Genomic DNA, 27,919 nt, shown 5'->3' on the forward strand with positions numbered 1-27,919 from the left:
CTCCACTGCCTCTGTGCTGTTAGACAGATTATCCAGCATTCATTGGCTCCCAATCTCCCAACACCTATCATTGAAAATCTGCATCCGTGTGTTTAAATCCCTCCATAGCCTTTGTCCTGCCTATAACCGCAACCTCCTACAATCCTAAAATCCCCATCCATGACCTCCATTTCTCTCACAATATCCTATTCTTCACTTTACTATTGCACCTGTGCCTTCAAACAACCAATTCCCAGATTCTGGAAATCCCAAGCCTTTGGGCTGAATCTTACCAGCCCCTCAACGCTGTGGGTTGTGGAGGGGAGGCCTGTAAAATGCTAGCGGGAGTGACTTGTCACAATCCATGACGCTGAGAAGGCCCTGCCAGATATTACTGGCGGTGGCGAGGCCTTTATTAAAATGAGGATAATTAAAATGCAGATGAACTTACCTGCCGATGGCGGCCGTCACACGCTGATTTTACGGTCGATTGGCCACAACTCGAACGCCTTCGGAACTCCATTGGAGTTCCGAGGCGAGACACTGGTGGGGAGGGGGGAGGGGGGGTGGAATAAAATTTTCAGGGTGGGGAAGGGGTGGGGGAAGTGGTCAAAACTATTCCTTTTGGATGTGGGATGGTGGGAAGGTGTTGAGAGTCAAAGATACTGAAGTTCGGGGGGTGAAAGTTTGTAATTTTACAGATTGGTTTTTCGGGGAGATGGGCTATTTTGTTAATTGATAACTCAGTGTGGGAGTTGGAAAGGGGATGGAAGGTTTTTCTGACATTGTATTTGTAATTTCTGGCAGCCGGCACCTTTAAAAATTTGATAGTACCTGAAGGGCTTGAAGCCCTTTAAAAATGGGACTGGGCATCAGGTTCCGTGGCAGGGGTGGTGGGTGGCGGGGGGCGACGATACCTCCAGGAGAGGGCCACAACGCACCCGATGCCGGGAGGGCCCAGCCCAATATTACTGGCGGTGGCAAGGCCCTGTGGAGGACCCCCCCCCACCACTCAGCAACGGGACCCCAATTTGAATATTTAAATAAATTAAAATGTAAAAATTATTTAAACTCACATCACCGCCTGATGTCCCGCTGCGATCTTTGGCCTAGTGGCCAGCACTCCCGCACCTTCAGTTCCCCGTCCAGGGAAATGAGGCCCCACATTGGTGGTGAGGGGGGAGGCAGTAAGTTTATCAGTGCGAGGCTGGGGGGGGGAAACGGGGTCAAATTAATGTTATAAGTGTACGGGATGGTGGGAAGGGTTGGAGTTGAAAGTTTGTGCAGTTTGGGAGGGAAGGTCAGATGGTAAAGCTACGTGTTTTTGGGGAAAGGGAAAATAATTAATTTAATTATTATCGGGGGGTGGGAGAGGGTCAAAAGAGATGTATTTATTTATTTTAATTCCATTTCCCTTTAAATATTTAAATTTCCCAGTAGAGCCCTTTAAAAATGGCATTAGCGCCTGCACACAGGCAACGCTATTGCCTGGAACGGACAGCCTGCCCCTATACGTGATCGAAGGGGGTGGGGGGGGGCGGCACGCCCCAACTATTTAAATGAGTCGCCGCATGGAAGATTGTGATGGCTCTTTGAAATGCAGCCCGCAAAGGCGGGCCGTCGTTTTTTTTTGCGTGGTGGGCACATAAAGTTCATCCCCTAATCTTTTCATATTTTGCCTTGGAATCCTTAAGCCTCTATGAAGCGTTTTGGGGTGTTTTTCTATGTTTAAAAAATGAGTATTCTTGTTGTTCCTGTTTTTTTAATTGGATGAATTCTTTATAATTTATTTTAGCCAGAGAAAGCTATAGAGGTATACGAACAGGTCCTGAAGAAAAACCCTCATGATGGACACTTGGTGAGGAAGATTGGTCAAGCATTAGTTAAAACTCACCACTACACCAAGGTATGAGGAATCCACCTTTTTGACAGAATTGTTCTATCTAATCAGCTTAACATCCATTTACAATGGGCTGGATTTTATGTACCCGCTGGGAGCGGTGGCGGGAGAAAAACATGATGGCCCACATATGTCGGCCGCGCACCGCCATGCTGCCGCAATCTTCCTCGTGGCGGCTCACATTAATGTGGTCAGGCCGCCCCACCCCCAGTCACGTGGCACCATTTTTAAAGGGCAGCCAGCCCTGCCAGCTAATTTACATTTTTAATGTTCTATCCCCGCCCCCTGTACCGATCAAATGTCTGCAGCCCCTTTCCCACCCACTCCCCATGACAAATTCAACATTTGCCCTATCCCCTCCCCCGCCCCCCCAAAGAGCTTACTTTTTTTTAATTTCCAAAATATACTTTATTCATAAAAATCTGTAAAAAAATACATTACCAAACAGTTTCAAACAGCACCAAGTTAAAAAATACAAACCGTGCAAAGGTGATCAGTTTCCTTCAATACAATCATGAGTTGTCTCACAACCCTTCCATTTCATATCTGTCATGCCAGATGCATTTTTACATTTTACACGAGACAAAATGTTCCCTATACAGTTCGAGGGGTTTCCCATGGATACAGCCCCTCAGTTCAGCTTGGTGGGGGGATCTTACACAGTGGTCTTTCCCCATTGAGCCTTTGCTGCGGCTGCCCCAAGCTTTAGTGCGTCCCTCAGCACATAGTCCTGGACCTTGGAATGTGTCAGTCTGCAACATTCGGTCGTGGACAACTCTTTGCTCTGGAAGACCAGCAAGTTTCGGGCAGACCAAAGGGCGTCTTTCACCGAATTGATAGTCCTCCAGCAGCAGTTGATGTTTGTCTCGGTGTGTGTCCCTGGAAACAGCCCGTAGAGCACAGAGTCCTGTGTTACAGAGCTGCTTGGGATGAACCTCGACAAAAATCACTGCATCTTTTTCCACACCTGCTTTGCAAAGACACATTCCAGGAGGAGGTGGGCAACCGTCTCTTCGCCGCAAAGCGCTTACCTTCAACACTTGGCCTTCCCCTCCCTCCCCACAAAGTGAACAAAGTGCAAAGGTCACCCCTTCCCACCATCCCCTACAACAGTACTGTAAATCTGACCCCATTCCCCCACCCCCGCAGCACTAAAAAGCGAAAGCTCCCCCCTTCCCCAGCACTGTGGCACCTGCTTTCCTGGATGAGTGTCGGCCACTGTTCAGAAGATCACAGCCCGAAGGTAAGTTTGGCGTGAATTCTATTTAAATCTATTCATGTGCTTAATTAAATATTCAAGGCCAGGTCCCATCACCCAGCAGCGGGGGGAGGGGGGTGCGGTTACGGAGCCTCATTGCCACCGGGAAGATTGGGACCGGCACTCCCGGCATTGGACTCAATGGCGGGCCGCTGCCGGATCGATCTTCCAGCACCCCCACTCCATGAAGCCTGACATCGGGAGCTCAGTAAAATCCCGGCCATCGTTTAATATTAGTCATTTCTTATACTGTTTACTCTGAAGACTTTGCTGCATTTTTAAATAACTTACATTGTATCTGTGTCCTCACTGCATCGCTTATGGTCATTGGGTACAATTCTTAGCTTCCTTGCAAACATAAGACCTTTACTTTCAAATCCAAAAGTAACTTGAAGATGTTATGTTTTGCTAAACTTTCAGATTACAAGCAAACTAGCCAGGTGTGAGAAATACTGAATTCTTAACTCTTGTATACCGATGTATAAAGTGCCAGGCCCATGATTTTTTTTCTTTCTTCCCTCTCTATTTGCTCTCTTGTTATCCTGAAGGTTTTATTCAAGCATGGAACAAGCAGTGGGGGGAATATCACATATCAATAATCCTGTTCTCAACCGCCGTCCAGCTCATGCATACTTACTGGATTTTGAAAGTGTATCGTCCAGTGATTTAATTACACCTGGGTTAAAGGTGAAAAGTGTTGATCCGCATATTCCTAAAGGAAGTCTGTACACGTAAGAAGATATGGAACAAGTGGAAGTCATAAGGGCCATCACGTCCCATCTTTCCACATACTAAGTTCAATCTCACTCAGCTGAGAAAAGGTCATTCAATAAAGATCAGGGATCAAATTTGGCATGTTCCTGATCTGCACGACTCAGAACCAAACTGCAATATATTTCCCCACTAGGCTAATTGGAGAGTCTTTCTTGTTGTATCTTAACATCTCACTTCTTTTTATATGCCAATTTCATCAAGTAGGAACTTCACCAGAATGATTTGTATTTTGTTTTTCCATCTTCAGGCCATTCATTATTTTGAAGCTGCGCTAAAAATTGGTGGGCAGGACTTTTTGTGCCACGATTTGGCTGAACTCCTTCTGAAACTGAGACTATTTGAAAAAGCAAAGAAAGTCCTCAGAAAGGCCCTGGACCATGATTTCAGTATGTCGGTTTGTATTATGGGCCATGATTTCAGTATGTCGGTTTATATTATGGGCCATGATTTCAGTATGTCGGTTTATATTATGGGCCATGATTTCAGTATGTCGGTTTATATTATGGGCCATGATTTCAGTATGTCGGTTTGTATTATGGGCCATGATTTCAGTATGTCGGTTTATATTATGGGCCATGATTTCAGTATGTCGGTTTATATTATGGGCCATGATTTCAGTATGTCGGTTTATATTATGGGCCATGATTTCAGTATGTCGGTTTATATTATGGGCCATCATTTCAGTATGTCAGTTTGTATTATGGGCCATGATTTCAGTATCTGGTTCACTAATGTCCTTTAGTGAAGGAAATCTGCTGTCCTTACCTGGTCTGGCCTAATTGTGACTCCAGACCCAAAGCAATGTGGTTAGCTCTTACGTGCCCTCTGAAATAGCCTAGCAAGCCACTCAGTTGTGTCTAACCGCTACGAAGTCAATAAAAAGGAATGAAACCGGATGGCCCACTCGGCATCGACACAGGCAACGGAAACGACAACGGCAAACCCAGCCCTGTCGACCCTGCAAAGTCCTCCTTACTAACATCTGGGGGCTTGTTGGGGGAGCTGTCCCACAGTCTAGTCAAGCAACAGCCTGACATAGTCATACTCACAGAATCATACCATACAGACAATGTCCCAGATACTGCCATCACCATCCCCGTGTATGTCCTGTCCCACCGGCAGGACAGACCCAGCAGAGGTGGTGGCACAGTGGTATACAGTAGGGAGGGAGTTGCCCTGGGAGTCCTCAACATCGACGCTGGACCTCATGAAGTCTCATGGCATCAGGTCAAACATGGGCAAGGTAACCTCCTATTTATTACCACCTACCGCCCTCCCTCAGCTGATGACTCAGTACTCCTCCATGTTGAACAGCACTTGGAGGAAGCACTGAGGACGGCAAGGGCACAAAATGTACTCTGGGTGGGGGACTTCAATGTCCATCACCAAGAGTGTCTCAGTAACACCACTACTGACCGAGCTGGCCGAGTCCTAAAGGACATAGCTGCTAGACTGGGTCTGCGGCAGGTGGTGGGGGAACCAACACGAGGGAAAAACATACTTGACCTTGTCCTAACCAATCTGCCTGCCGCAGATGCTTCTGATCATGACTGTATTGGTAGGAGTGACCACCGCACAGTCCTTGTGGAGACGAAGTCCCGCCTTCACATTGAGGATACTGTCCATCGTGTTGTGTGGCACTATCGCCGTGCTAAATGGGATAGATTTCAAACAGATCTAGCAATGCAAAACTGGGCATCCATGAGGCGCTGTGGGCCATCAGCAGCAGCAGAATTGTACTCAACCACAATCTGTAACCTCATGGCCCGGCATATCACCCACTCTACCATTACCATCAAGCAAGAAGACCAACCCTGGTTCAATGAAGAGTGCAGGAGGGCATGCCAGGAGCAGCACCAGGCATACCTCAAAATGAGGTGTCAACCTGGTGAAGCTACAACCCAGGACTACTTGCATGCCAAACTGTGTAAGCAGCATGCAATAGACAGAGCTAAGCGATCCCATAACCAACGCATCAGATCTAAACTCTGCAGTCCTGCCACATCCAGCCGTGAATGGTGGTGGACAATTAAACAACTAACTGGAGGAGGTGGTTCCACAAATATACCCATCCTCAATGATGGGGGAGCCCAGCACATCAGTGCAAAAGATAAGGCTGAAGCATTTGCAACAATCTTCAGCCAGAAGTGCCGAGTTAATGATCCATCTCGGCCTCCTCCTGAAGTCCCCAGCATCACAGATGCCCGACTTCAGCCAATTCGATTCACTCCGGGTGATATCAAGAAATGACTGAAGGCACTGGATACTGCAAAAGCTATGGGCCCTGACAATATTTCGGCAATAGTACTGAAGACAAGTACTGTGCTCCAGAACTTGCCGCGCCCCTAGCCAAGCTGTTCCAGTACAGCTACAACACTGGCATCTACCCTGCAATGTGGAAAATTGCCCAGGTATGTCCTGTACACAAAAAGCAGGACAAGTCCAACCCGGCCAATTACCACCCCATCAGCCTACTCTCAATCATCAGTAAAGTGATGGAAGGTGTCATCAACAGTGCCAGCAAGCTGCACTTGCTTAGCAATAACCTGCTCAGTGACGCTGAGTTTGGGTTCCGCCAGGGCCATTCAGCTCCTGACTTCATTACAGCCTTGGTTCAAACATGGACAAAAGAGCTGAACTCAAGAGGTGAGGTGAGAGTGACTGCCCTTGACATCAAGGCAGCATTTGACCGAGTTTGGCATCAAGGAGCCCTAGCAAAACTGAGGTCAATGGGAACCAGGGGGAAAACCCTCCGCTGGCTGGAGTCATACCTGGCACAAAGGAAGATGGTTGTGGTTGTGGGAGGTCAATCATCTGAGCTCCAGGACATCACTGCAGGAGTTCCTCAGGGTAGTGTCCTAGGCCCAACCATCTTCAGCTGCTTCATCAATGACCTTCCTTCAATCATAAGGTCAGAAGTGGGGATGTTCGCTGATGATTGCACAATGTTCAGCACCATTCGTGACTCCTCAGATACTGAAGCAGTCCGTGTAGAAATGCAGCAAGACCTGGACAATATCCAGGCTTGGGCTGATAAGTGGCAAGTAACATTCGCGCCACACTAGTGCCAGGCAATGACCATCTCCAACAAGAGAGAATCTAACCATCTCCCCTTGACATTCAACGGCATTACCATCGCTGAATCCCCCACTATCAATTTCCATGGGGCTACCATTGACCAGAAACTGAACTGGAGTAGCCATATAAATACCATGGTTACAAGAGCAGGTCAGAGGCTAGGAATCCTGAGGCGAGTAACTCACCTCCTGACTCCCCAAAGCCTGTGCACCATCTGCAAGGCACAAGTCAGGAATGTGATGGAATACTCTCCATGTGCCTGGATGGGTGCAGCTCCAACAACACTCAAGAAGCTCGACACCATCCAGGACAAAGCAGCTCGCTTGATTGGCACCCCATCTACAAACATTCACTCCCTCCACCGCCGACGCACAGTGGCAGCAGTGTGTACCATCTACAAGTTGCACTGCAGCAACGCACCAAGGCTCCTTAGACAGCACCTTCCAAACCCGCGACCTCTACCAACTAGAAGGACAAGGGCAGCAAATACATAGGAACACCACCACCTGCAAGTTCCCCTCCAAGTCACATACCATCCTGACTTGGAACTATATCGCCGTTCCTTCACTGTCGCTGGGTCAAAATCCTGGAACTCCCTTCTTAATAGCACTGTGGGTATACCTCCCCCAAATAGACTGCAGCGGTTCAAGAAGGCAGCTCACCACCACCTTCTCAAGGGCAATTAGGGATGGGCAATAAATGCTGGCCTAGCCAGTGACGCCTACATCCCATAAATGAATTTTAAAAAATGTCGGTTTGTACTGTGGGCCATGATTTCAGTATGTCGGTTTGTATTATGCCTCCTGGTAGATAAACAGCACACGGCAAATTGCTGTTTCTTGTAGTTGTGGAAAATTGCATAGCATCACATTGAATTTCCAGCACGGAAACAGGCCATTTGGTCCGTGCTGGTGTTTATGCTCCACAACACTTCTTCACCTAACCCTATTTGCATATTCCTTTCTCCTTATATGCTTAAATGCATCTCTGCTAGTTGCCTCAACTGCTACTTGTGATAGCGAGTTCCACATTCTAACCATTCCCAGTATGAGTCATTTCTCTTGAATTTCCTATTGATGACTCATCAAAAGCTGTTTACCAGCATGTGGAGAAAGATACACCAAGTGCACCCACTGTTATTTTCATTTTCTGAGGCTAAAGTCCTGGCTTCAAGAGTGCAAGATGATAAATGACACAAGCTCAAGATAATGTGGGCAGTCATCTTCTGATAACAATTGTAAGGTCCTGTGGCAGCTACTGCAATGAAGGGCTTTTTAAAAATTTTGTACTATTACATTATCAGTGATTTGTTTTGAAACCAAAGCCCAGGAATTACCGAAGGTGATCTAAGCAGAGAAACACTTAACTCATGTGACACTCCTCTGCTCGCTCTTTTAACAGACGTGCTAACCATTTAAAATAACAACATTTAAAATAGATGGATCAATGCCTGTGTTAAAATAGCACATAAAGAGACCTATGTGCTAATATCACAAATAGTAATGTCAAGGCTCAAAAAGTATAACTAAATATTAGCGGGCAGGAAACAAATAATTATTTTATTAGGTTACCATGGCATACATGGCTCACTGTTAAAATCATCGGACAGCATATTGGGATATATTCTCCCACGTGAAGTAGTCTGCAGAGTATAGGAACAGGAGTAGGCCATTTAGCCCCTTAAGCCTGTTCTGCCATTAAATGAGATCATGTCTGATAGAAACATAAACGTAGAAACATAGAAAATGGGAGCAGGAGTAGGCCATTCGGCCCTTCGAGCCTGCTCCGCCATTCATTATAATCATGGCTGATCATCCAACTCAGTAACCTGTTCCTGCTTTCGCCCATATCCTTTGATCCCTTTTGCCCCAAGAGCTATATCTAACTCCTTCTTGAAAACATGCAATGTTTTGGCCTCAACTGCTTTCTGTGGTAGCGAATTCCGTAGGTTCATCACTCGCTGGGTGAAGAAATTTCTCCTCACCTCAGTCCTGAATGGTTTACCCCATATCCTTAGAATATGACCCCTGGTTTTGGACTCCCCCACCATCAAGAACATCCTTCTTGCATCTACCCTGTCAAGTCCTGTTAGAATTTTATAGGTTTCTATGAGATCCACCCTGTTCTCAACTCCAGCGAATATAATCCGAACCGACTCAATCTCTCCTCATATGTCAGTCCCACCATCCCAGGAATCAGTCTGGTAAACCTTCGCTGCACTCCCTCTATAGCAAGAACATCCTTCCTCAGATAAGGAGACCAAAACTGCACATAATATTCCAGGTGTGGCATCACTAAGGCCCTGTATAATTGCAGCAAGACATCCCTGCTGCTGTACTCGAATCCTCTCGCTATGAAGGCCAACATACCATTTGCCTTTTTTAACCGCCAGTTGCACTTGCATGCTTACCTTCAGCGACTGGTGTACGAGAACACCCAGGTCTCGTTGCATATTCCCTTCTCTCAGTTTATAGCTGTTCAGATAATAATCTGCCTTCCTGTTTTTGCTACCAAAGTGGATAACCTCACATTTATCCATATTATGCTGCATCTGCCATGCATTTGCCCACTCACTCAACTTGTCCAAATCACCCTGAAGCCTCTCTGCATCCTCCTCACAACTCACCCTCCCACCCAGTTTTGTGTCATCTGCAAATTTGGAGATATTACATTTAGTTCCCTCATCTAAATCATTAATATATATTGTGAATAGCCCCATTAGTCACTGCCTGCCATTCAGAAAAAGACCCATTTATCCCTAATCTTTGTTTCCTGTCTGACAACCAATTGTCTATCCATTGCAATACACTACCCCCAATTCCATGCACTTTCATTTTACACGCTAATCTCTTATGTGGAACTTTGTCGAAAGCCTTCTGAAAGTCCAAATAAACCATATCCACTGGTTCCCCCTCATCAACTCTACTCATCAACTTCTACATCCTCGAAGAATTCTAATAGATTTTCCAAGCATGATTTCCCTTTCGTAAATCCATGCTGACTCTGTCTGATTCTACCACTGTTCTCTAAGTGCTCTGCTATAAAATCTTTGATAATGGACTCTAGAATTCTCCCCACTATCGATGTCAGGCTGACTGGTCTATAATTCCCTGCTTTCCCTCTACCTCCCTTTTTAAATAGTGGGGTTACATTAGCTACCCTCCAATCTGTAGGAACTGTTCCAGAATCTATAGAATCTTGGAAGATGACCACCAATGCATCCACTATTTCTAGGGCCACTTCCTTAAGTACTCTGGGATGCAGATCTGTGACCTAACTCCATATATCCGCCTTTGCCCCATATCTCTTCATACCTTTGGTTAACAATAATCTATTAATTTCAATTTTAAAATTAAAAGTTCATCTAGCATCAATTGCTGTTTGCAGAAGAGTTCCAAACTTCTATCACCCTTTTATTTATTATTTGTTATTATTTATATATTATTCATATAGATGTTTCTAAAAGTCCACACCAAAAGAAAAAAGGAATTTACATTTATACAACCTCAGAACATCTTAAAACATTTAACAGCCAATTAAGTATTTTTGAAGTGTAGTCCTTGTTGTAATGTAGGAAAATGCAGTGAGCAATTTGGCCACAGCAAGGTCCAGCAAATAGCAATAAAGTGTATGGCTTTAAAGAGATGTTGTTTGAGGGATAAATATTAATCAGGACACCAGAAGAACGCTCCTGTTCTTCTATGAATATTGTAATGGTACCTTTTATATTTTTTTGGGAAAGCAGATGGGATCTCGGTTTAACATCTTACCTGAAAGACAGAATTTCCAACAGTGTAGCACTCCTTCAGTATTGCGCTGGAGTGTCAGTCTAGTTTATATGCTCAAGTCTCTGGAGGGTCTGGAGCCCATGACCTATATGTCAGAGGCAACAGTGCTACTACTCAGACAAGGCTGACTGGAAAATGCATCAAAGTGTCAAAAATCATTTCTTTAGAGTGGATGGAGACCATATCCCAAACTCCAGAAACAAATGTCATTTATAGTATGCCGACTTCCAACGTTGCTGCTGTATCAGTGCATGTTAGTTATATGCCTCAGTTTTAGCGTCACTCGGGAGGGTTTAAACTAGTGTGGCAGGGGGGTGGGAACCAGAGCAGTAGGACAGCAAGTGAAATAAATGAGGGGGAACTAGTAAATAAGACCAGTAAGACTAAGAGGAAAAGCAGGGAGGGAGATGTTGCGGAGCACAGCGGGACTGGTGGTCTGAAGTGCATTTGTTTCAATGCGAGAAGTATAACAGGTAAGGCCGATGAACTTAGAGCTTGGATTAGTACTTGGAACTATGATGTTGTTGCTATTACAGAGACTTGGTTGAGGGAAGGCCAGGATTGGCAGCTAAATGTTCCAGGCTTTAGAAGCTTCAGGCGGGATAGAGGGGGATGTAAAAGGGGTGGGGGAGTTGCATTACTGGTTAAGGAGAATATCACAGCTGTACTGCGGGAGGACACCTCGAAGGGGTCATGCAGCGAGGCAATATGGGTGGAGCTCAGGAATAGGAAAGGTGCAATCACGATGTTGGGGGTTTACTACATGCCTCCCAACAGCCAGTGGGAGATAGAGGAGCAGATATGTAGACAGATTTTGGAAAGATGTAAAGGTAACAGGGTTGTAGTGGTGGGTGATTTTAACTCCCTATATTGACTGGGACTCTCTTAGTGCTAGGGGCTTCGATGGGGCAGAATTTGTAAGGAGCATTCAAGAGGGCTTCTTGAAACAATATGTAGATAGTCCAACTAGGGATGGGGCCGTACTGGACCTTGTATTGGGGAATGAGCCCGGCCAGGTGGTCCAAGTTTCAGTAGGGGAGCATTTCGGGAACAGTGACCATAATTCCATAAGTTTTAAGGTACTTGTCGATAAGGATAAGAGTAGTCCTCAGGTGAAATTGGGGGAAGGCTAATTATAACAATATTAGGCAGGAACTGAAGAATTTAGCTTGGGGGCGGCTATTTGAGGGTAAATCAACATCTGACAGGTGGGAGTCTTTCAAACGTCAGTTGATTAGAATCCAGGACCAGCATGTTCCTGTGAGGAAGAAGGATAAGTTTGGCAAGTTTCGGGAAGCTTGGATAACGCGGGATATTATGAGCCTCGTCAAAAAGAAAAAGGAAGCATTCATAAGGGCTGGAAGGCTAGGAACAGACGAATCCCTTGAGGAATATAAAGACTGTAGGAAGGAGCTTAAGCAAGGAGTCAGGAGGGCTAAAAGGGGTTATGAGAAGTCATTGGCAAACAGGATTAAGGAAAATCCCAAGGCTTTTTATACGTATATAAAGAGCAAGAGGGTAACCAGGGAAAGGGTTGGACCACTCAAGGACAGAGAAGGGAATCTATGTGTGGAGCCAGAGGAAATGGGTGAGGTAATAAATGAGCACTTTGCATCAGTATTCACCAAGGAGAAGGACTTGGTGGATGATGAGCCTAGGGAAGGGAGTGTAGATAGTCTCAGTCATCTCATTATCAAAAAGGAGGAGGTGTTGGGTGTCTTGCAAAGCATTAAGGTAGATAAGTCCCCAGGGCCTGATGGGATCTACCCCAGAATACTGAGGGAGGCAAGGGAAGAAATTGCTGGGGCCTTGACAGAAATCTTTGCATCCTCATTGGCTACAGGTGAGGTCCCAGAGGACTGGAGAATAGCCAATGTTGTCCCTTTGTTTAAGAAGGGTAGCAAGGATAATTCAGGAAATTATAGGCCGGTGAGCCTTACATCAGTGCTGGGGAAATTATTAGAGAGGATTCTTCGGGACAGGATTTACTCCCATTTGGAAACAAATGGACTTATTAGCAAGAGGCAGCATGGTTTTGTGAAGGAGAGGTTGTGTCTCACTAATTTGATTGAGTTTTTTGAGGAAATGACGAAGATGATTGATGAAGGTAGGGCAGTGGATGTTATCTATATGGACTTCAGTAAAGCCTTTGACAGGGTCCCTCATGGCAGACTGGTACAAAAGGTGAAGTCACACGGGATCAGAGGTGAGCTGGCAAGATGGAAACAGAACTGGCTCGGTCATAGAAGACAGAGGGTAGCAGTGGAAGGGTGCTTTTCTGAATGGAGGGATGTGACTAGTGGTGTTCTGCAGGGATCAGTGCTGGGACCTTTGCTCTTTGTAGTGTATATATAAATGATTTGGAGGAAAATGTAGCTGGTCTGATTAGTAAGTTTGCAGACGACACAAAGGTTGGCGGAGTTGCGGACAGTGATGAGGATTGTCAGAGGATATAGCAGGATATAGATCGGTTGGAGACCTGGGCGAAGAATTGGCAAATGGAGTTTAATCCGGACAAATGTGAGGTAATGCATTTTGGAAGGTCTAATGCAGGTGGGAAGTAAACGGTAAATGGCAGAATCCTTAGGAGTATTGACAGGCAGAGAGATCTGGGCGTACAGGTCCACAGGTCACTGAAAGTGGCAACGCAGGTGGATAAGGTAGTCAAGAAGGCATACGGCATGCTTGCCTTCATCGGTCGGGGCATAGATTATAAAAATTGGCAAGTCATGTTGCAGCTGTACAGAACTTCAGTTAGGCCACACTTAGAATATTGTGTGCAATTCTGGTCGGCACACTACCGAAGGACGTGGAGGCTTTGGAGAGGGTACAGAAGAGGTTTACCAGGATGTTGCCTGGTCTGGAGGGCATTAGCTATGAGGAGAGGTTGGATAAACTCTGATTGTTTTCACTGGAACGACGGAGGTGGAGGGGCGACATGATAGAGGTTTACAAAGTTATAAGCAGCATGGACAGAGTGGATAGTCAGAAGCTTTTTCCCAGGGTGGAAGAGTCAGTTACTAGGGGACATAGGTTTAAGGTGAGAGGGGAAAAGTTTAGAGGGGATGTGCGAGGCAAGTTCTTTGCACAGAGGGTGGTGAGTGCCTGGAACTTGTTGCCAGGGGAGGTGGTGGAAGCAGGTACCATAGAGACGTTTAAGAGGCATCTTGACAAATACATGAATAGGATGGGAATAGAGGGATACGGACCCCGGACGTGCAGAAGGTTTTAGTTTAGGCAGGCATCATGATCGGCACAGGCTTGGAGGGCCGAATGACCTGTTCCTGTGCTGTACTGTTCTTTGTTCTTTGTTTGGAATAAAAGGGACAGTAGCAACATGGATTTTGTTTTATTCTTTCATGGGATGTGGGCATCTCTGGCAAAGCCAGCATTTGTTGCCCACCCCTGATTGCCCTTGACAACTGAATGGCTTGCTAGGTCATTTCATAGGGCAGTGAAAAGTCAACCACATTGCTGTGGGTTTGGAGTTACATGTAGGCCAGACTAGGTAAGGGTGGCAGATTTCCTTCCCTAAAGGACATTAGTGAACATGGTGGGTTTTTACGACAATCAATGATAGTTTCAATGGCGCATCAATCTTTGAAGATGGTAGGACAGATTGAGAGTGGTTAGTAAAGCATATGGGATCTTGGGCTTTAAAAATAGAGGCATTGAGTACTAAGTTATGCTGAACCTTTGTAAAGCTCTGGTTAGGCCTGAACTGGAGTATTGCATCCAGTTCTGGTCACCATACTTTAGGAAGGTGTGAAGGTCCTTGAGGGGGTGCACAGATTTACCAGAATGATTCTAGAGATGGAAGATTTTAGTTATAAGGTTAGTTTGGAAAAACTGGGGTTGTTCTCCTTAGAACAAAAGAGATTGAGGGGATATTTAATAGAAATGTACAAGATTATGACAGGCTTAGATTAGGAAAAACTGTTCCCATTAAATAATGGTACAAGGACTAGGGGGCACACATTGAAGGTTTTGGGCATGAGATGCAGAGGGAATATGAGGCAGCACTTTTTTATGCAGCAGGTAGCAATGACCTAAAACTTGCTGCCCACATATGTGAGGGAAGCGGAGACAATCAATGACTTCAAAAGGAAACTGGATGGCCACTTGAGGGTGTCACAGTTACGAGAAGTGTGACGATGACAAAAAAGACTCAAACTGAAGAGTTATAAAAATTGAGTTTATCTTTTTTTTAAAAAAGGACAATGCTGCAAACGATGGCTGCATGTGTATTCGAACATGGGCACACTGTGTTTAGAACAAAGGATGCCTAACTAGATTGAAAGGTGTCAATTACACCCATCCTGAAACATTCCTGAATATGGAACTGGCTGAGTGATAGGAAACAAAGAGCAGTGGTTAATGGATTTTTTGGGGCTGGAGGAAGGTTTGTTGTGGAGTTCCCCAGGGGTCAGTGTTGGGACCCTTGCTTTTCCTCAGATATATTAATGACCTAGACCTTGGTGTACAGAGCACAATTTCAAAGTTTCCAGATGATACGAAACTTGGAAGCATTCTGAACTTTGAGGAGGATCGTGTAGATCTTCAAAAGGACAAGTTGGTGGAATGGGCAGACAGGTGGTAGATCAAGTTCAGTTCATTTTGGTAGGAAGAACATGGAGTGAAAATATAAAATAAAGGGTACAATCCTAAAGGGGGTGCAGGAGCAGAGGGACTTGGGTGTCTATGTGCATAAGTCATTGAAGGTGGCAGGGCAGGTTGAGAGAGCGGTTAATAAAGCATAAAGTATCCTGGGCTTTATTAATAAGGGCATAGAGTACAAGAGCAAGGAAGTTATGTTGAACTTGTATAAGACACTAGTTCGGCCTCAGCTGGAGTATTGCGCCCAGTTCTGGGCGCCGCACTTTAAGAAAGATGTGAGGGAGAGAGTACAGAAAAGATTCACGAGAATGGTTCCAGGGATGAAGAACTTCAGTTGATTGGAGAAGTTAGGGCTGTTTTCCTTGGAGAAGAGAAGGCTGAGAGGTGATTTGATTGAGGTATTCAAAATTATGAGGGGTCTGGACAGAGTAGACAGAGAAACTGTTCCCACTTGTGAAAGGATCGAGGACAAGAGGGCACAGATTTAAAGTATTTAGTAAGGGAAGCAAAAGTGACATGAGGAAAAACATTTTCACGCAGCAAGTGGTTAAGGTCTGGGATGCGCTGCCTGAGAGTGTGGTGGAGGCAGGTTCAATTGAAAGATTCAAAAGGGAATTAGACTGTTACATGAAAAGGAAAAATGTGCAGGGTTACAGGGAGAAGGCGGGGGAATGGAACTGAGTAAATTGCTCTTTCAGACAGCTGGTGCAGACATGATGGGCCAAATGGCCTCCTTCTGCACTTCTGTGATTCTTATATGAACATTGAACAAAGAAAGGCCATTCAGTGGCGCAGTGGTTAGCACCGCAGCCTCACAGCTCCAGGGACCCGGGTTCGATTCCGGGTACTGCCTGTGTGGAGTTTGCAAGTTCTCCCTGTGTCTGCGTGGGTTTTCTCCGGGTGCTCCGGTTTCCTCCCACAAGCCAAAAGACTTGCAGGTTGATAGGTAAATTGGCCATTATAAATTGTCACTAGTATAGGTAGGTGGTAGGGAAATATAGGGACAGGTGGGGATGTTTGGTGGGAATATGGGATTAGTGTAGGATTAGTCTAAATGGGTGGTTGATGTTCGGCACAGACTCGGTGGGCCGAAGGGCCTGTTTCAGTGCTGTATCTCTAATCAAATTAATCAATCCTTTCAAGTCCATTCCTTCCAGTCCTTGTACAATCTGCCCCACTGAGGACTCTACCCAACTCATTAAATCTCTTGAGGGAAGTGATCAACTGCAGACAAAAGCTCCAAGATGAAGCTGTGAAGTTTTTCCATCTACTCCACTGCTATAGTCAGTGTGCCTCTGTACTTCATATATCCTGGAATACATACTCTTCTAGCTCTCTTCATTCAAACCATGGGCACAGATTTCCTACATTTGTAAACCTGTATTTTGTAAAGTTTATATGTACATCGTGTTGAAATCCAGATTCACCTACGCAAACTCATTCTTTCTTTCTAGAACCTCCAGCTGGAAATTTTTTTTACCTCCCTCAATCTTCCCTTCTTCCGACAATCTACAGGCTTTCAAAACCCAAATTTGGAAACACCTAAACATTATTTTGCTTGTGTTCTCTCCTTTTCAGCCATGGTGGTGTCTGCAGCTGGAGGCCTTTTTTTCAGTCATTCACAAGTGACTAAGTACTAGAAAATTCCTGCATTATATCGCCTCAGTGTGCTATGTTTGTCAGGGTAACAGATTTCTTCCTCTGTGCAGTAGAATAAACAGAACTGCTCTGGAATTTCAAGGCTGCAGTTACTCTAGTCCTTTTCCAGCAATTTACAATGAAGTCAGACTTCATAAAGTTCTGTGCTACATTTGGATGTTTCCCCTGTAGTGAGGTAGCAATTTTGCAACATGCAGATATTAGAACAAAATTCAGTGCTCAAGCTGTGGAGACAAACAGACACAAAGCTGCAAAAACTGAAATTAAAAACAAAATAAGTTCACAGAGGGTCTTGTCAGCATTCGAAACAGAAAAGGGAAGCTAACATTCCAGGGAGAATAGAAGACCCTAATCAAAACTGGGGAAAGGATCTGTACCTGAAACATTGAACAATCGTTTCTAACGGACATGCCAGCATTTGCTGTTTATAGTTGCCAAAAGCTGGAACAATTGTTTCAAATATCAATTTAGCTGCAGTGCTTGGCATTATCGGAAGAAAGATAAACCGTCATTGCGTATAGCTCTTAAATTCCTCACACTATTCTGAAATGATGGCTATCCACTTTCAGGAAACTGGCTTTGGCAAGAAGACTGCAGACAGAATAATCTGATAAAGAAATCGTAACGTTTAGTAACTAATGATAATCAGATATAGTATGATCCTTCATCAGATGATTTCCTGCTGCAGTTTTGCAAACTCACATTCCTAAAGCAGGAAAGAATGGATCCTGCCACACTTACCATAATAAACAACTAAGCAATAGCAACCAATTTCCTTTTCACTTATCACTGGTTACCTGAACTCATTCTCTGTTTCTATACAACCTATCTTGCTTTTGCTATTTCTCATCACTTGTAAGATCACAATTATGATAAGAAAATGTGAATAATTGTATAGTTTGAAAGGTAAAAATGAGAGGAAGGCTGCAAATTCTGAAATCTGAAATAACAGAAAAACAGGCAGCATCTGAAACGGAATGATTAACCTCTTGGGTGGGACTCATTGGGAGGAATCTTGCCAGTCCCGCAGGAATGGGCTTGAAGGGCGGGACCGGGAGGAATTTCACAGAAGTTGCTGTCAGGCCAATGGGTCAATGCGTTCCCGCCTCCAGGCAATTTTTCCAGAGGCGGGTCATCACCTGCAGATGCAACTTGCCCAGAAGTAGCAGGTAGCCAATCTGCATAATTAACTGCCCTTTTATAGGATCTTCCTGGCAGTGGATGTGCCTCCTCACAGAAGGCCAGGCCCAGCAGGTGGTAGGAGGTGGCTTGCCAGCAGCTGGCCTCGGGGGACCCATGAGCTCTCCTACAATCACTCTGCCACTGGAGCTGTTGCCCTCAGTGGATCACAGCTGCGGCTGCTGGCCATTCTGAGGAAGGGTTTCCCCTCCACAGGGGTGGCCTTGCAGCTGTGGCCAGAGTTTTTTTTTAAAACAGGTTCAAACCTGTTTGGGGGCTCGTCAAGGTGGAGGTGCCCTCCTGTTCCCCCTCCGACAGTAGTAGTGCTCACCTCTGGCGATGGGACTGCTGTCGTTCCATGGCTGCAGGCCCTCTGGCCCTGCAGCTTCAGCGACCCACCAGCATCCTTAATTGGATGGTGGACCCGGAGGCGGCCTCTTCATTGACTGCTTCTGGCAAGGTCACACAGGCAAGCGCCACTCGGAAATAGTCCTGACTCTTGTTCATATCCTAAGAGCTGAAGATTCCACCCATTATTAGCAAGACATTTGTCATATTTTATTAAGTTAAAACATCAGTTGGTAAGTGATGGCAGTGAGAAGAATCAGAAAATATTATTCACAGAGAATAATTTTTTTCAATGTATTCACAGGCTATTCTGCTTCAGTCACTGAAACATCCCTTTCCCACAAGCTCAATAAAAATAATCTTTCATAGCATTGTCTGTGTGCGGCACGAGGATTTTTGCCTTTTCTTACTGATTAACCTAAATGAAGTTAAAAGCCTTCATGTAGGATGCCATCAAGGTTGTAAAGAGGAGATAAAGCAGGGAGTAACAGTTAGACGATACGAAGCTTAGGTTTTAAAAGTCTGTAGATTATAGAAACAAGAATTAGGAAGATAAGGAGTCGAGTAATTCTGAGATCCAGGGTGAGTTTTAGTAAAAGTTGTGATTCCAATACAATAGTAATGTAAGGAGGCAGAAAAACATGCAGGACTCTGATGCGGTTTTAGAAGGAAGAAGATGATGTAGAAGAACAGAGACCACAATAATATTAATAAAATAGAGGGACACAAGAATGGCTGAGAAACTTTAGGCAAGAGGTAAGAATAGTATCATCTATTAGACATACATAATCGAGCTGTCTTGAATAATTACATTGCTGCTTAGTAATAATAAAGCAACCAGGATAACTTCCCTTTTGTCTGGCAAATACTGTTACTAGACATCACTGTATTTCAGAAAACGATTTAGTCACCATGATGAGTGATGTCAAGTACCTGATGCTTTTGGCCAAGATTTGCAACAGGACTAATGAAGTAGGGGAAGCAATGGTTGCTTTAAGCAAGGTGAGGGTTACTCTGATACTCAATGAAGCATATGCACGATTTATATTTCTGTCCTGCAGTCTCAGTACAAACCTGTTATTAATTCAGTTGAAGCACTGTGATGCCAATGGGTCATCATCATTTAGTGATTGTACACCAAACACAAATCACAAATAGTTAAATATTGGGTCACCTGAAAGTGAGACTAGTACTCTAGGCTCTTCGCTCATCAGCAAAAGAGAGAATTTCATCTTATCACTGCAGGCTAGACTCAGATCCCAAACGCAAAAGACCAGTGTGCTAACACAGATTAATAATTATTTTTTCTCTTTTGTTTTTAATGGGAGAGTTGTAAATTAAAATTCACTATATCATTGCAAAAATGCACTTTATGAAAGGTGTAAATGCTTCAAATTTATTCTAAAGTATTCCATCATTTGTCAGCCACTTTGAGTGAACTGTAAATCAGAAAATGAATAATAATAACCTATTTTTGAAGTGTTTATTTGATATGTGTTAAATTAGCATTTTTCACAGAATGCATAAAAGGACACATAGAATGGTTGCAGTAGGGAGAGAGGCCATTCAGCCTGTTGTGTCTGTGCCAGCTCTCTGCAAGAGCAACTCAGTTAGTCTCACTCTCCTGCCCTTTCCCTATAGCCCTGGAAATTTCTTCTCTTCAGGTGCTTATCCAATTCCCTTTTGAAAGCCCCGATTGTATCTACCTCCACCGCACTCCTTGGCAGTGAATTCCAGATCCTAATCACTCATTGCACAAAAATGTTTTTCTCATGTCACTGTTGGTTCTTTTGCCAATCCCCTTAAATTGGTGTCCTCTAACTCTTGACCTTTCTGCCAATGGGAACAGTTTCTCTCTATTGTCTCTTGTCTAGACCCCTCATGATTTTGAACACTTCTATTAAATCTCCTCTTTAAGATGTACTGAGTTGTAAAAATATACAATTAGATAGCTCTAATGAGGGTAGTAGCTATGTGGCAGGTGTTTGATTTGTTTTACATTGTTTCTGCCTCATTTGAAATGTTTTTAAGGCTTATGACTTACAAGGGCGGTTATTGAAACGCCTAATGATGGAGCAATCAGACATCATTCCAGCCCAAAATCAACTGATGGCCTCCATCTGTGCCCAGATAGCGCACATATCAGTGGAATCAGTGGACCAGCAAGACTATGACAAGGCGATCCGATATTACAATGAGGGACTGGGCTTTGTAAAAAACGACCCGAAAGTAAGAAAAATATTCTTCTCAAAGTTCCAATTATAAACATGCCTCAAATCACCAAGGTAATCATATGGATTTTTGGATTATTTTTCAGATTAAAGATATAAGATGCAGCTAGACAGTCTATTCTCAAGGAAGCATTTATTGTTGGTGTCACATGGGCTATACACAGCTCTGGCTGTCGAGCGCACACAGCTCAGCATGGTTATGGTTATAATGATGGTTATAATGATGCTTTGATGTTCCCAGAGCAAGCATTGCTCGCTAGGCATGCAATATAGGGTATGGAGTGTGGCATTTGTTTTGTATGTACATGATTATTAAAAATGTCATTCATGAGATCTGGGTGTCTCTGGCAAGACTGGCATTTATTGCCCATCCCTAGTGGCCCTGGAAGGGTTTGATACAACTGAATGGCTCACTATACAACTTTATAGAGCAGTTAAGATCAACCACATTGTTGGAGAACTGGAGTCACTGGAGACTAGATGGGTGAGGACAGTAGATTTCATTCTCTAAAGGACATTAGCTATTGCTTGTCTACTGTTCACAGCGCGCTGACTATGCTGACGAGCCCCAGTCCTCAAAATGGACTGTGCTCCTTTGGTATGTTGTAGTTCCCCAATAACATATTAAAAGGGCTTACTGCCTGAAATCGTGGGTGGGGAAGGGGTGGGGCCCTTTGCCACCCAGTATTAGGGTTCTTTTAAAAATGGCAGTGGCCTGACTTAGGTGTTAGCAGGACAGTAATTCTAGTGACCCCGCTTTGAACTTATCATAACCTTGTAAATTTGTTTTCAAAATATATACTTTATTCATAAAATTTGTAAAAGTACATTATATAACAGTTCAAATTTGACACTACATAAAATGCAATACTGATCAGTTTAGTTCAATACAGCACATGAGGGGCCCCACTACACTTACATTTACAGGTTATATTTACAATATATATTTACATTCCATGTCAAACATTCTCTTGTGCATATAGCCCAAGACATTTTACATGGGTTCCAGCCCCTCGGGTGGGAGGGCCTTAGACTGTGGCCGTTCCTCATTAAGCCTTTGTGCCAACTACCCCATGCTTGAGTGTATCCCTCAGCACATAGTGCTGGACCTTGGAATGTGCCAGTCTGCAACACTCAGTCATCAACAGCTCCTTGCACTGGCGGACCAGCAAGATTTGAGGGGGAGGCAGGGGCTTAGTGGTAATGTCACTGTGCTAGTAATGCAGCAGCCCAGGCGACTGACACAGGGTCAGACCCCACCAGGGCAGCTGGTGGAAGTTAAATTTAATTAAATTCAATTAATTAATAAAAACATTTGGAATCAGTAATAATGCCATCAAACTATCATTGACTGTCGTAAAAACCCATCTGCTTCACTAATGTCCTTTAGGGAAGGAAATCTGCCTACATGTGACTCCAGACCCGCAGCAATGTGGTTGCCTCTTAACTGTCCTCTGAAATGACCTAGGGATGGGCAACAAATGCTGGCCTTGCCAGCAACACCCACATCCCATGAAAGAATGACAGACTGAGCAAAGAGCATCTTTCCCTGAGTTGCTACTCCTCCAGCTGCAGTTGATGTTTGTCTCCATGTGTATCACTGGGAACAGCTAGAGCATGGAGTACTGAATTACGGAGCTGCTCATGCTGAACCTCAGCAAAAACCACTGCATCTCTTTCCAGACCTGCTTTGCAAAGGCACGTTCCAGTAGGAGGTGGGTGAGGTCTCTACCCCACGACAGCCACCTTGAGTGCCTATGCGGAGGCGGTGAGTCTCCAGTGTACAGGAAGGATCTGACGGGGAGGGCCCTTCTCACCACCAGCCAAGCTATGTCTTGGTGCTTGTTTGAAAGTTCTGACGATGAAACATTCTGCCATATGGCTTTGACAGTCTGCTCGGGGAACCATCCAACAGGATCCAACATCATCTTTTCCTGCAGGGCCCTGAGGTCATTATGTGCGGACCACTGCCTGATGGACTTGTGGTCAGAGGAGTTTCTCTGCACAGACTTTTCCACAAGGGACAGGTGGTACGGCACGGTGTAACTGAATGGAACGTTCTGCTGAAACATGGCTAGACCCATCTTTCGCAACACCAGGGACAGATAGAATCTCAGCATGTAGTGACACATGTGTTTGTGTACCAGGGGTCCACTTACAGCTTGATGCAGCTGCATAAAAAGGTGGCCATCAGGATGAGGGTGACATCAGGTACGTTTTCCCCCCTTTAGAGATTTGTACATGATGTTCCTATGGACACGGAAATGCCAAGTTGGCCAAGTGAAAATTGGCGCTAACAAGTGAATGACCGTCAGATTTAGGAGCGCAATAATCACCAAAAACACCCACTGCAGCTCCATCTACCCATGACTAAATGCCCTACGAGATTGATTTGAAATAATCTTGGACAACAAAATTAGTAATGTTTTCAGGCGCAGCACAAGATGGAATAGTTGAAGCAAATAGCATAGATGGAAGTGGAAGTGGAAGCTGGTTAAGTGCATGACAGAGGAAGGAACAGAATGATATGCAAATAGGGTTAGATGAAGTGGGGGGGAGGAGACTCTTGTGGAGCATAAACACAAGCATAGGCCAGTTAGGCCTCTTTCTGTATAAAAGAATTTCTATGCAACAGTGTCAACCCCTTTGATCCTTTTAGAACCAATTTCTCTCAGTACCTTATAACAGTCCTTTCCATAACATTGCTGTTCTCTTAGCTGATGATAGAGCTTGCCCAATTATACCTGACCAAAGGAGACAGCGATGCATGTGAACATCTGTGTATCAAGCTACTGAAGAATGTCCAAAACAACAATGATGTTAACATGGTATGTTTATTTACATTTCTTTTAGCTCCTTTTTTTAACCAAGATGGTTTTATTCTGTTTATTTAATTTCTGGCCATTGGATCCTTCCTTCCCTACCCTTCCCCTCCTCTCTTTCTACCCCCACTTCCTCTCCCCCTTATCGTAACCATCATTATAGGGATCAAAGGGTATGGGGCGAAAGCGGGAACAGGCTACTGAGTTGGATGATCAGCCATGATCATAATGAGTGGCAGAGCAGGCTCGAAGGGCCAAATGGCCTACTCCTGCACCTATTTTCTATGTTTCTATCACCGCGTTTTTCCATTGTGAAGTCTCCCCACACCAAGCATCCATTTTTCAACTGAGAGGGGCTGGAAACTTCCAGGCTTTGCCAATGGAGCTGCAGAACTTGTGAGGTCCACGGAATTGCCCATCTGATTTTACTTCTCTCCACGTGGTAAAGCTCCAAGACCTCTGCCCTAGTAACACAGGCTGAGGCCTAACCATGTAGAAAATGAGCACATAGCTGTGACTCACAATCCCATGGAGCAGCCTGTCTGACTTTCAGCATTGTGCCACCCCTCAGCTCAACACTTTGCAAAGAAGTTTTACACTGAAGTATCTTTGGTGGTTGGAAGCAAAAGTAACTTTTATTTAAAAAAATGCTTAATTGCTTTCCCGCTGACTCAAGTAGTAACTCCACTGCCCAGTGTGTGGGGTTGAGATACACAAACTGTAAGTCTTAATCCAGTTGAGTCAGCTGGTCTCATCTGAGACTACACGGAGGGAACTAAAATTCCACACCCACGGGTCAGAGAGAGGAAATTCAGCCAGTGTTCTTACTCCTGGGCGCTATTCAGCAGCCCTGACAGGAGGTATTTCAGCTGCGGTTGAGTGGGTAGCATGCTAACCTCCATATCAGAAGGTTGTGGGTTTCCCATTTCGGAGACAAAAATCCAGACTCCCAGTGCAGCACTAAGGGAAGTCGTTCCCTTCTTTTAGATGTCGGCTTAGGAAAGCATCAGCTGGACTGTGATTTTCCCCTGCCCAACTTCCAAACTTGAATAAATTGCTGCCATCTTTGTCCAGATTCACCTGGTCCCTTGGACAAGAAACTGGATAGGGCAGTCAATTGTTGTGGAATCGGTCCCAGCAATAGGCTGTGCCTGCAATTCAAGATGGGGAGGGAATTAAGAAAAATTGAACTGGACAAAGATGTGTACAACTCTAATGGCTCAGCACTATTTTGACATTATTGAGTAGATTGATTTATTTTATGTTTTCATTCACGGGATGTGGGTGTCGCTGGCAAGGCCCTCATTTATTGCCCACCTGTAATTCCTCTTGAGAAAGTGGTGGTGAGCCACTGCGTTGAATTGCTGTGGTGTAGGTACTCCCACTGTGCTGTTAAGGAAGGAGTTCAAGGATTTTGACTCAGCGACGATGAAGGAATGGCAATATATTTCTAGTGTGGGACGTGGTGGGGAACTTGCAGGTGGTGGTGTTCCCTTGCACCTGCTGCCCTTGTCTTTCTAGGTGGTAGAGGTCATGGGTTTTGGAGTCAAAGAAGCCTTGGTGAGTTGCTGCAATGCATCTTGCAGGTGGTACACACAGCAGCCATGTTGTGCCAGTGGTGAAGGGAGTGAATGTTTAAGGTGGGTCTCCTTGTCACCAATATCTCATCCACCAGCATCTGCTCCTTATCAATACCATCTGCTTCCAATATGCCCCTCCCCCACAAATATACCTCCCTAGCAATACCTTGCCCATCCACTGAATAAATAGAAGTCATATTGTTTGGTTTGAAAGTTTGTGACAGGAACATATAGGAAGGAGATGGAAGATTTTGGTTGGTGACATATTGGTGAAAGATAAATATGAGCCGGGAGAGATATTGGTGGGAAGAGATAAATGCAGAAAGGAGATATTGAAAGGAGGTTGCATTGGTGAGGATTAGATGCTGTTGGAATAGATACTGGCAGTGATTGGGAGTTGTGGGGGGAGTGGTGGATGAGGGATGATATTGGTGAATGAGATATTGGTATCTATCGTCATTCTTTTTCTATTCATAGATGATGGCAGACCTCATGTTTAAAAAGCAAGAGTATGAACACGCTATATTTTATTACCGACAACTGCTGCAGGGATCACCAGGTATCTCTTGGCTCTGTGTATAATCCCAGATATTCCAATCCCAGCTTTACCATAACCAGTTTGATCAGTAATAATTAGCATTGTCGGTGAATTATATGATCAGTTATGACCAGTCTTGGGTACGGTCATGCTATAAAGAGCTCCTGCTTGGAGCAGGAAATTGTTAATAATTACAATTTCCACACGTGAAAATAATATCACTTACATCCTATTTGCATAAACCTTTGCCAGTTATTGCTAGGCTAATCTGAAAGCAGCATTAACCTTAGTAATCCACCTAACTCTGTACCCATTTTCAATTTTAATTGTTAATGTCTATTGTGACAGAATGTGGAAAGCATGCAATGTCAAGGGCATTTGTCGCTTAGAAAAGTCCCATTGTTCAATGGTTTGTGGTGGTTCAGGAGGAAATAAAATATATTCATTTGTTAAATTTTACTTATTCAGCTTGACGCAATATGTTCAATAAGAACTATATGTTCAGCTCAGCTCAGTTGATAACACTCCCCACTCTGGGTCCAAGCATCACTCTAGTACTTAGTTGCATAATTGAGGCTGACATTCCAGGGCAGTACAAAGGGAGCTATGTTGGAGATATTGGGCTGAATTTTACCGGCCTCTCGATGCTACGGCGTGGGGCCTGGTAAAATTCTGTAGGTGAGAGGCCCGCCTCAGCCCTCAACGTCAAGAAGGAACCGCCGCATATTACCGGCGGCGGGGGGACCTCGGCACGGCCCCCACGCCACTCGGCGGCAGCACCCCATTTACCACATTCAAAACGGTACTTACATATACAGATTATGCAGCCTGCCGCCTCTCGATGCACACTTCCGGATTTTACGTTGAACAGGCCCATTGTTCAATGGTTTGTGGTGGTTTGTGCTGTCCCGTTCATGAACAGAAAAGCCGGCGGATCATCGGAGGCAGAAGGTTTCGATCCGGAAGGTAAGCTCTGATATTCAGAGGTCTCACTCTGCATACTGGAAGTAAGGAGGGAGGGCGGGGGATATTCAGGGGTCTCACTCTGCATTCTTAAAGTGAGGAGGGAGGGAGGATATTCAGGGGTCTCACTCTGCATACTGGAAGGGAGGAGGGAGGGGGGATTACAGGGGCCTCAGCTCTGCATTCTTAAAGGGAGGAAGGAGGGAGTCTGGAATTACTGGAGGGAAAGCTCTGCAGGCATGAAGGGAGGTACTGTGTACTCTCCCTCTGTAAACAGTGTACGCTCCGCGTTTGTCTGTGTTTGTGAAGGAGCAATGGCACTCTGGTCACTCTGTGTGTGGGGAGGGTGCCAGAAAGGGTAGGAGTGTTAAGGTTATATGGATGATGGGGGCAATCGATTCAGCTGGTAGGGTTTTGATGTGGTCATGCTGTGCCACTCTGAGTGTTAGCCAAGATGGGCAATGCCATGGCATGCCACGCCACATAATTGATCCATGAAAGCACCTGATGTACCCGTCAACACTGATCCCTGCCCTGTTAGGAACCTTTGAATAAATGAAGGCTTCAACTTTATTTATGACATGGAAATGGGTATGGCTTATCCTATATTGTGTGATCCTCAGCTCCTGAGGATCCGTGTGCGTCAGAGCCAAAATTAACAGGCACCTGCACCCCACGTAAAGGACCCCTGTCGTGAGCAGCAGCCCCCCCCAAGGGGAGCTCGCCATTACAGTCGCCATGCAGCTACAGGCCCCACATGACATACCATCAGATGTCAGAGTACCAGTGTCAGAGGCGATTGCGCATGTAGAATGGGTGGTGACACGTCTCTGTGCCCTGCTCAAAGATGACCTGCAGCCCATGGGCTTTGGTGGACATCCTATGCCTGCGGTCCTCATAATGGCAGCAGTTCTCAAGCTTGACACCTATGCAGCATTTTAGGGACCCATCGGAGACCTTTATGGGGACACACAGTCAGCAGTGCACCACTGCATCAAGGAGGTCACCAATGACCTGCACCGGAGAGCCAGTGAGTATGCCGCCTTAGGACGGACTCTCACAGCCAGGCCCAGAGGGCCATCAGTTTCAGCACCATTGCTGCAGAACCATTGGTTTTAATGTTCATAGACTGCACTCATTTGGCCATCAGGCCTCCCGCCAGGCTACCACCTGCAGACGTCACCATTAAAGCAATCCTCTCAATC

General features: G+C 45.0%; 1 protein-coding gene across 1 annotated transcript in view; it reads left to right on the top strand.

Moving 5' to 3' along the window:
* LOC137380250 (tetratricopeptide repeat protein 21B-like) overlaps positions 1-27,919 on the top strand; it is a 173,307-nt gene that overhangs the window by 121,589 nt on the left and 23,799 nt on the right. The window contains exons 18-23 of the mRNA XM_068052110.1: positions 1,775-1,885; positions 4,159-4,297; positions 19,476-19,582; positions 20,612-20,809; positions 23,529-23,639; positions 25,691-25,772. Coding sequence (XP_067908211.1) covers positions 1,775-1,885; positions 4,159-4,297; positions 19,476-19,582; positions 20,612-20,809; positions 23,529-23,639; positions 25,691-25,772 — 748 coding nt within the window. The remainder of the gene's footprint in view (positions 1-1,774; positions 1,886-4,158; positions 4,298-19,475; positions 19,583-20,611; positions 20,810-23,528; positions 23,640-25,690; positions 25,773-27,919) is intronic.

The sequence above is a fragment of the Heterodontus francisci genome, chromosome 2 (assembly GCF_036365525.1).
Source record: "Heterodontus francisci isolate sHetFra1 chromosome 2, sHetFra1.hap1, whole genome shotgun sequence".
Lineage (NCBI taxonomy): Eukaryota > Metazoa > Chordata > Chondrichthyes > Heterodontiformes > Heterodontidae > Heterodontus > Heterodontus francisci.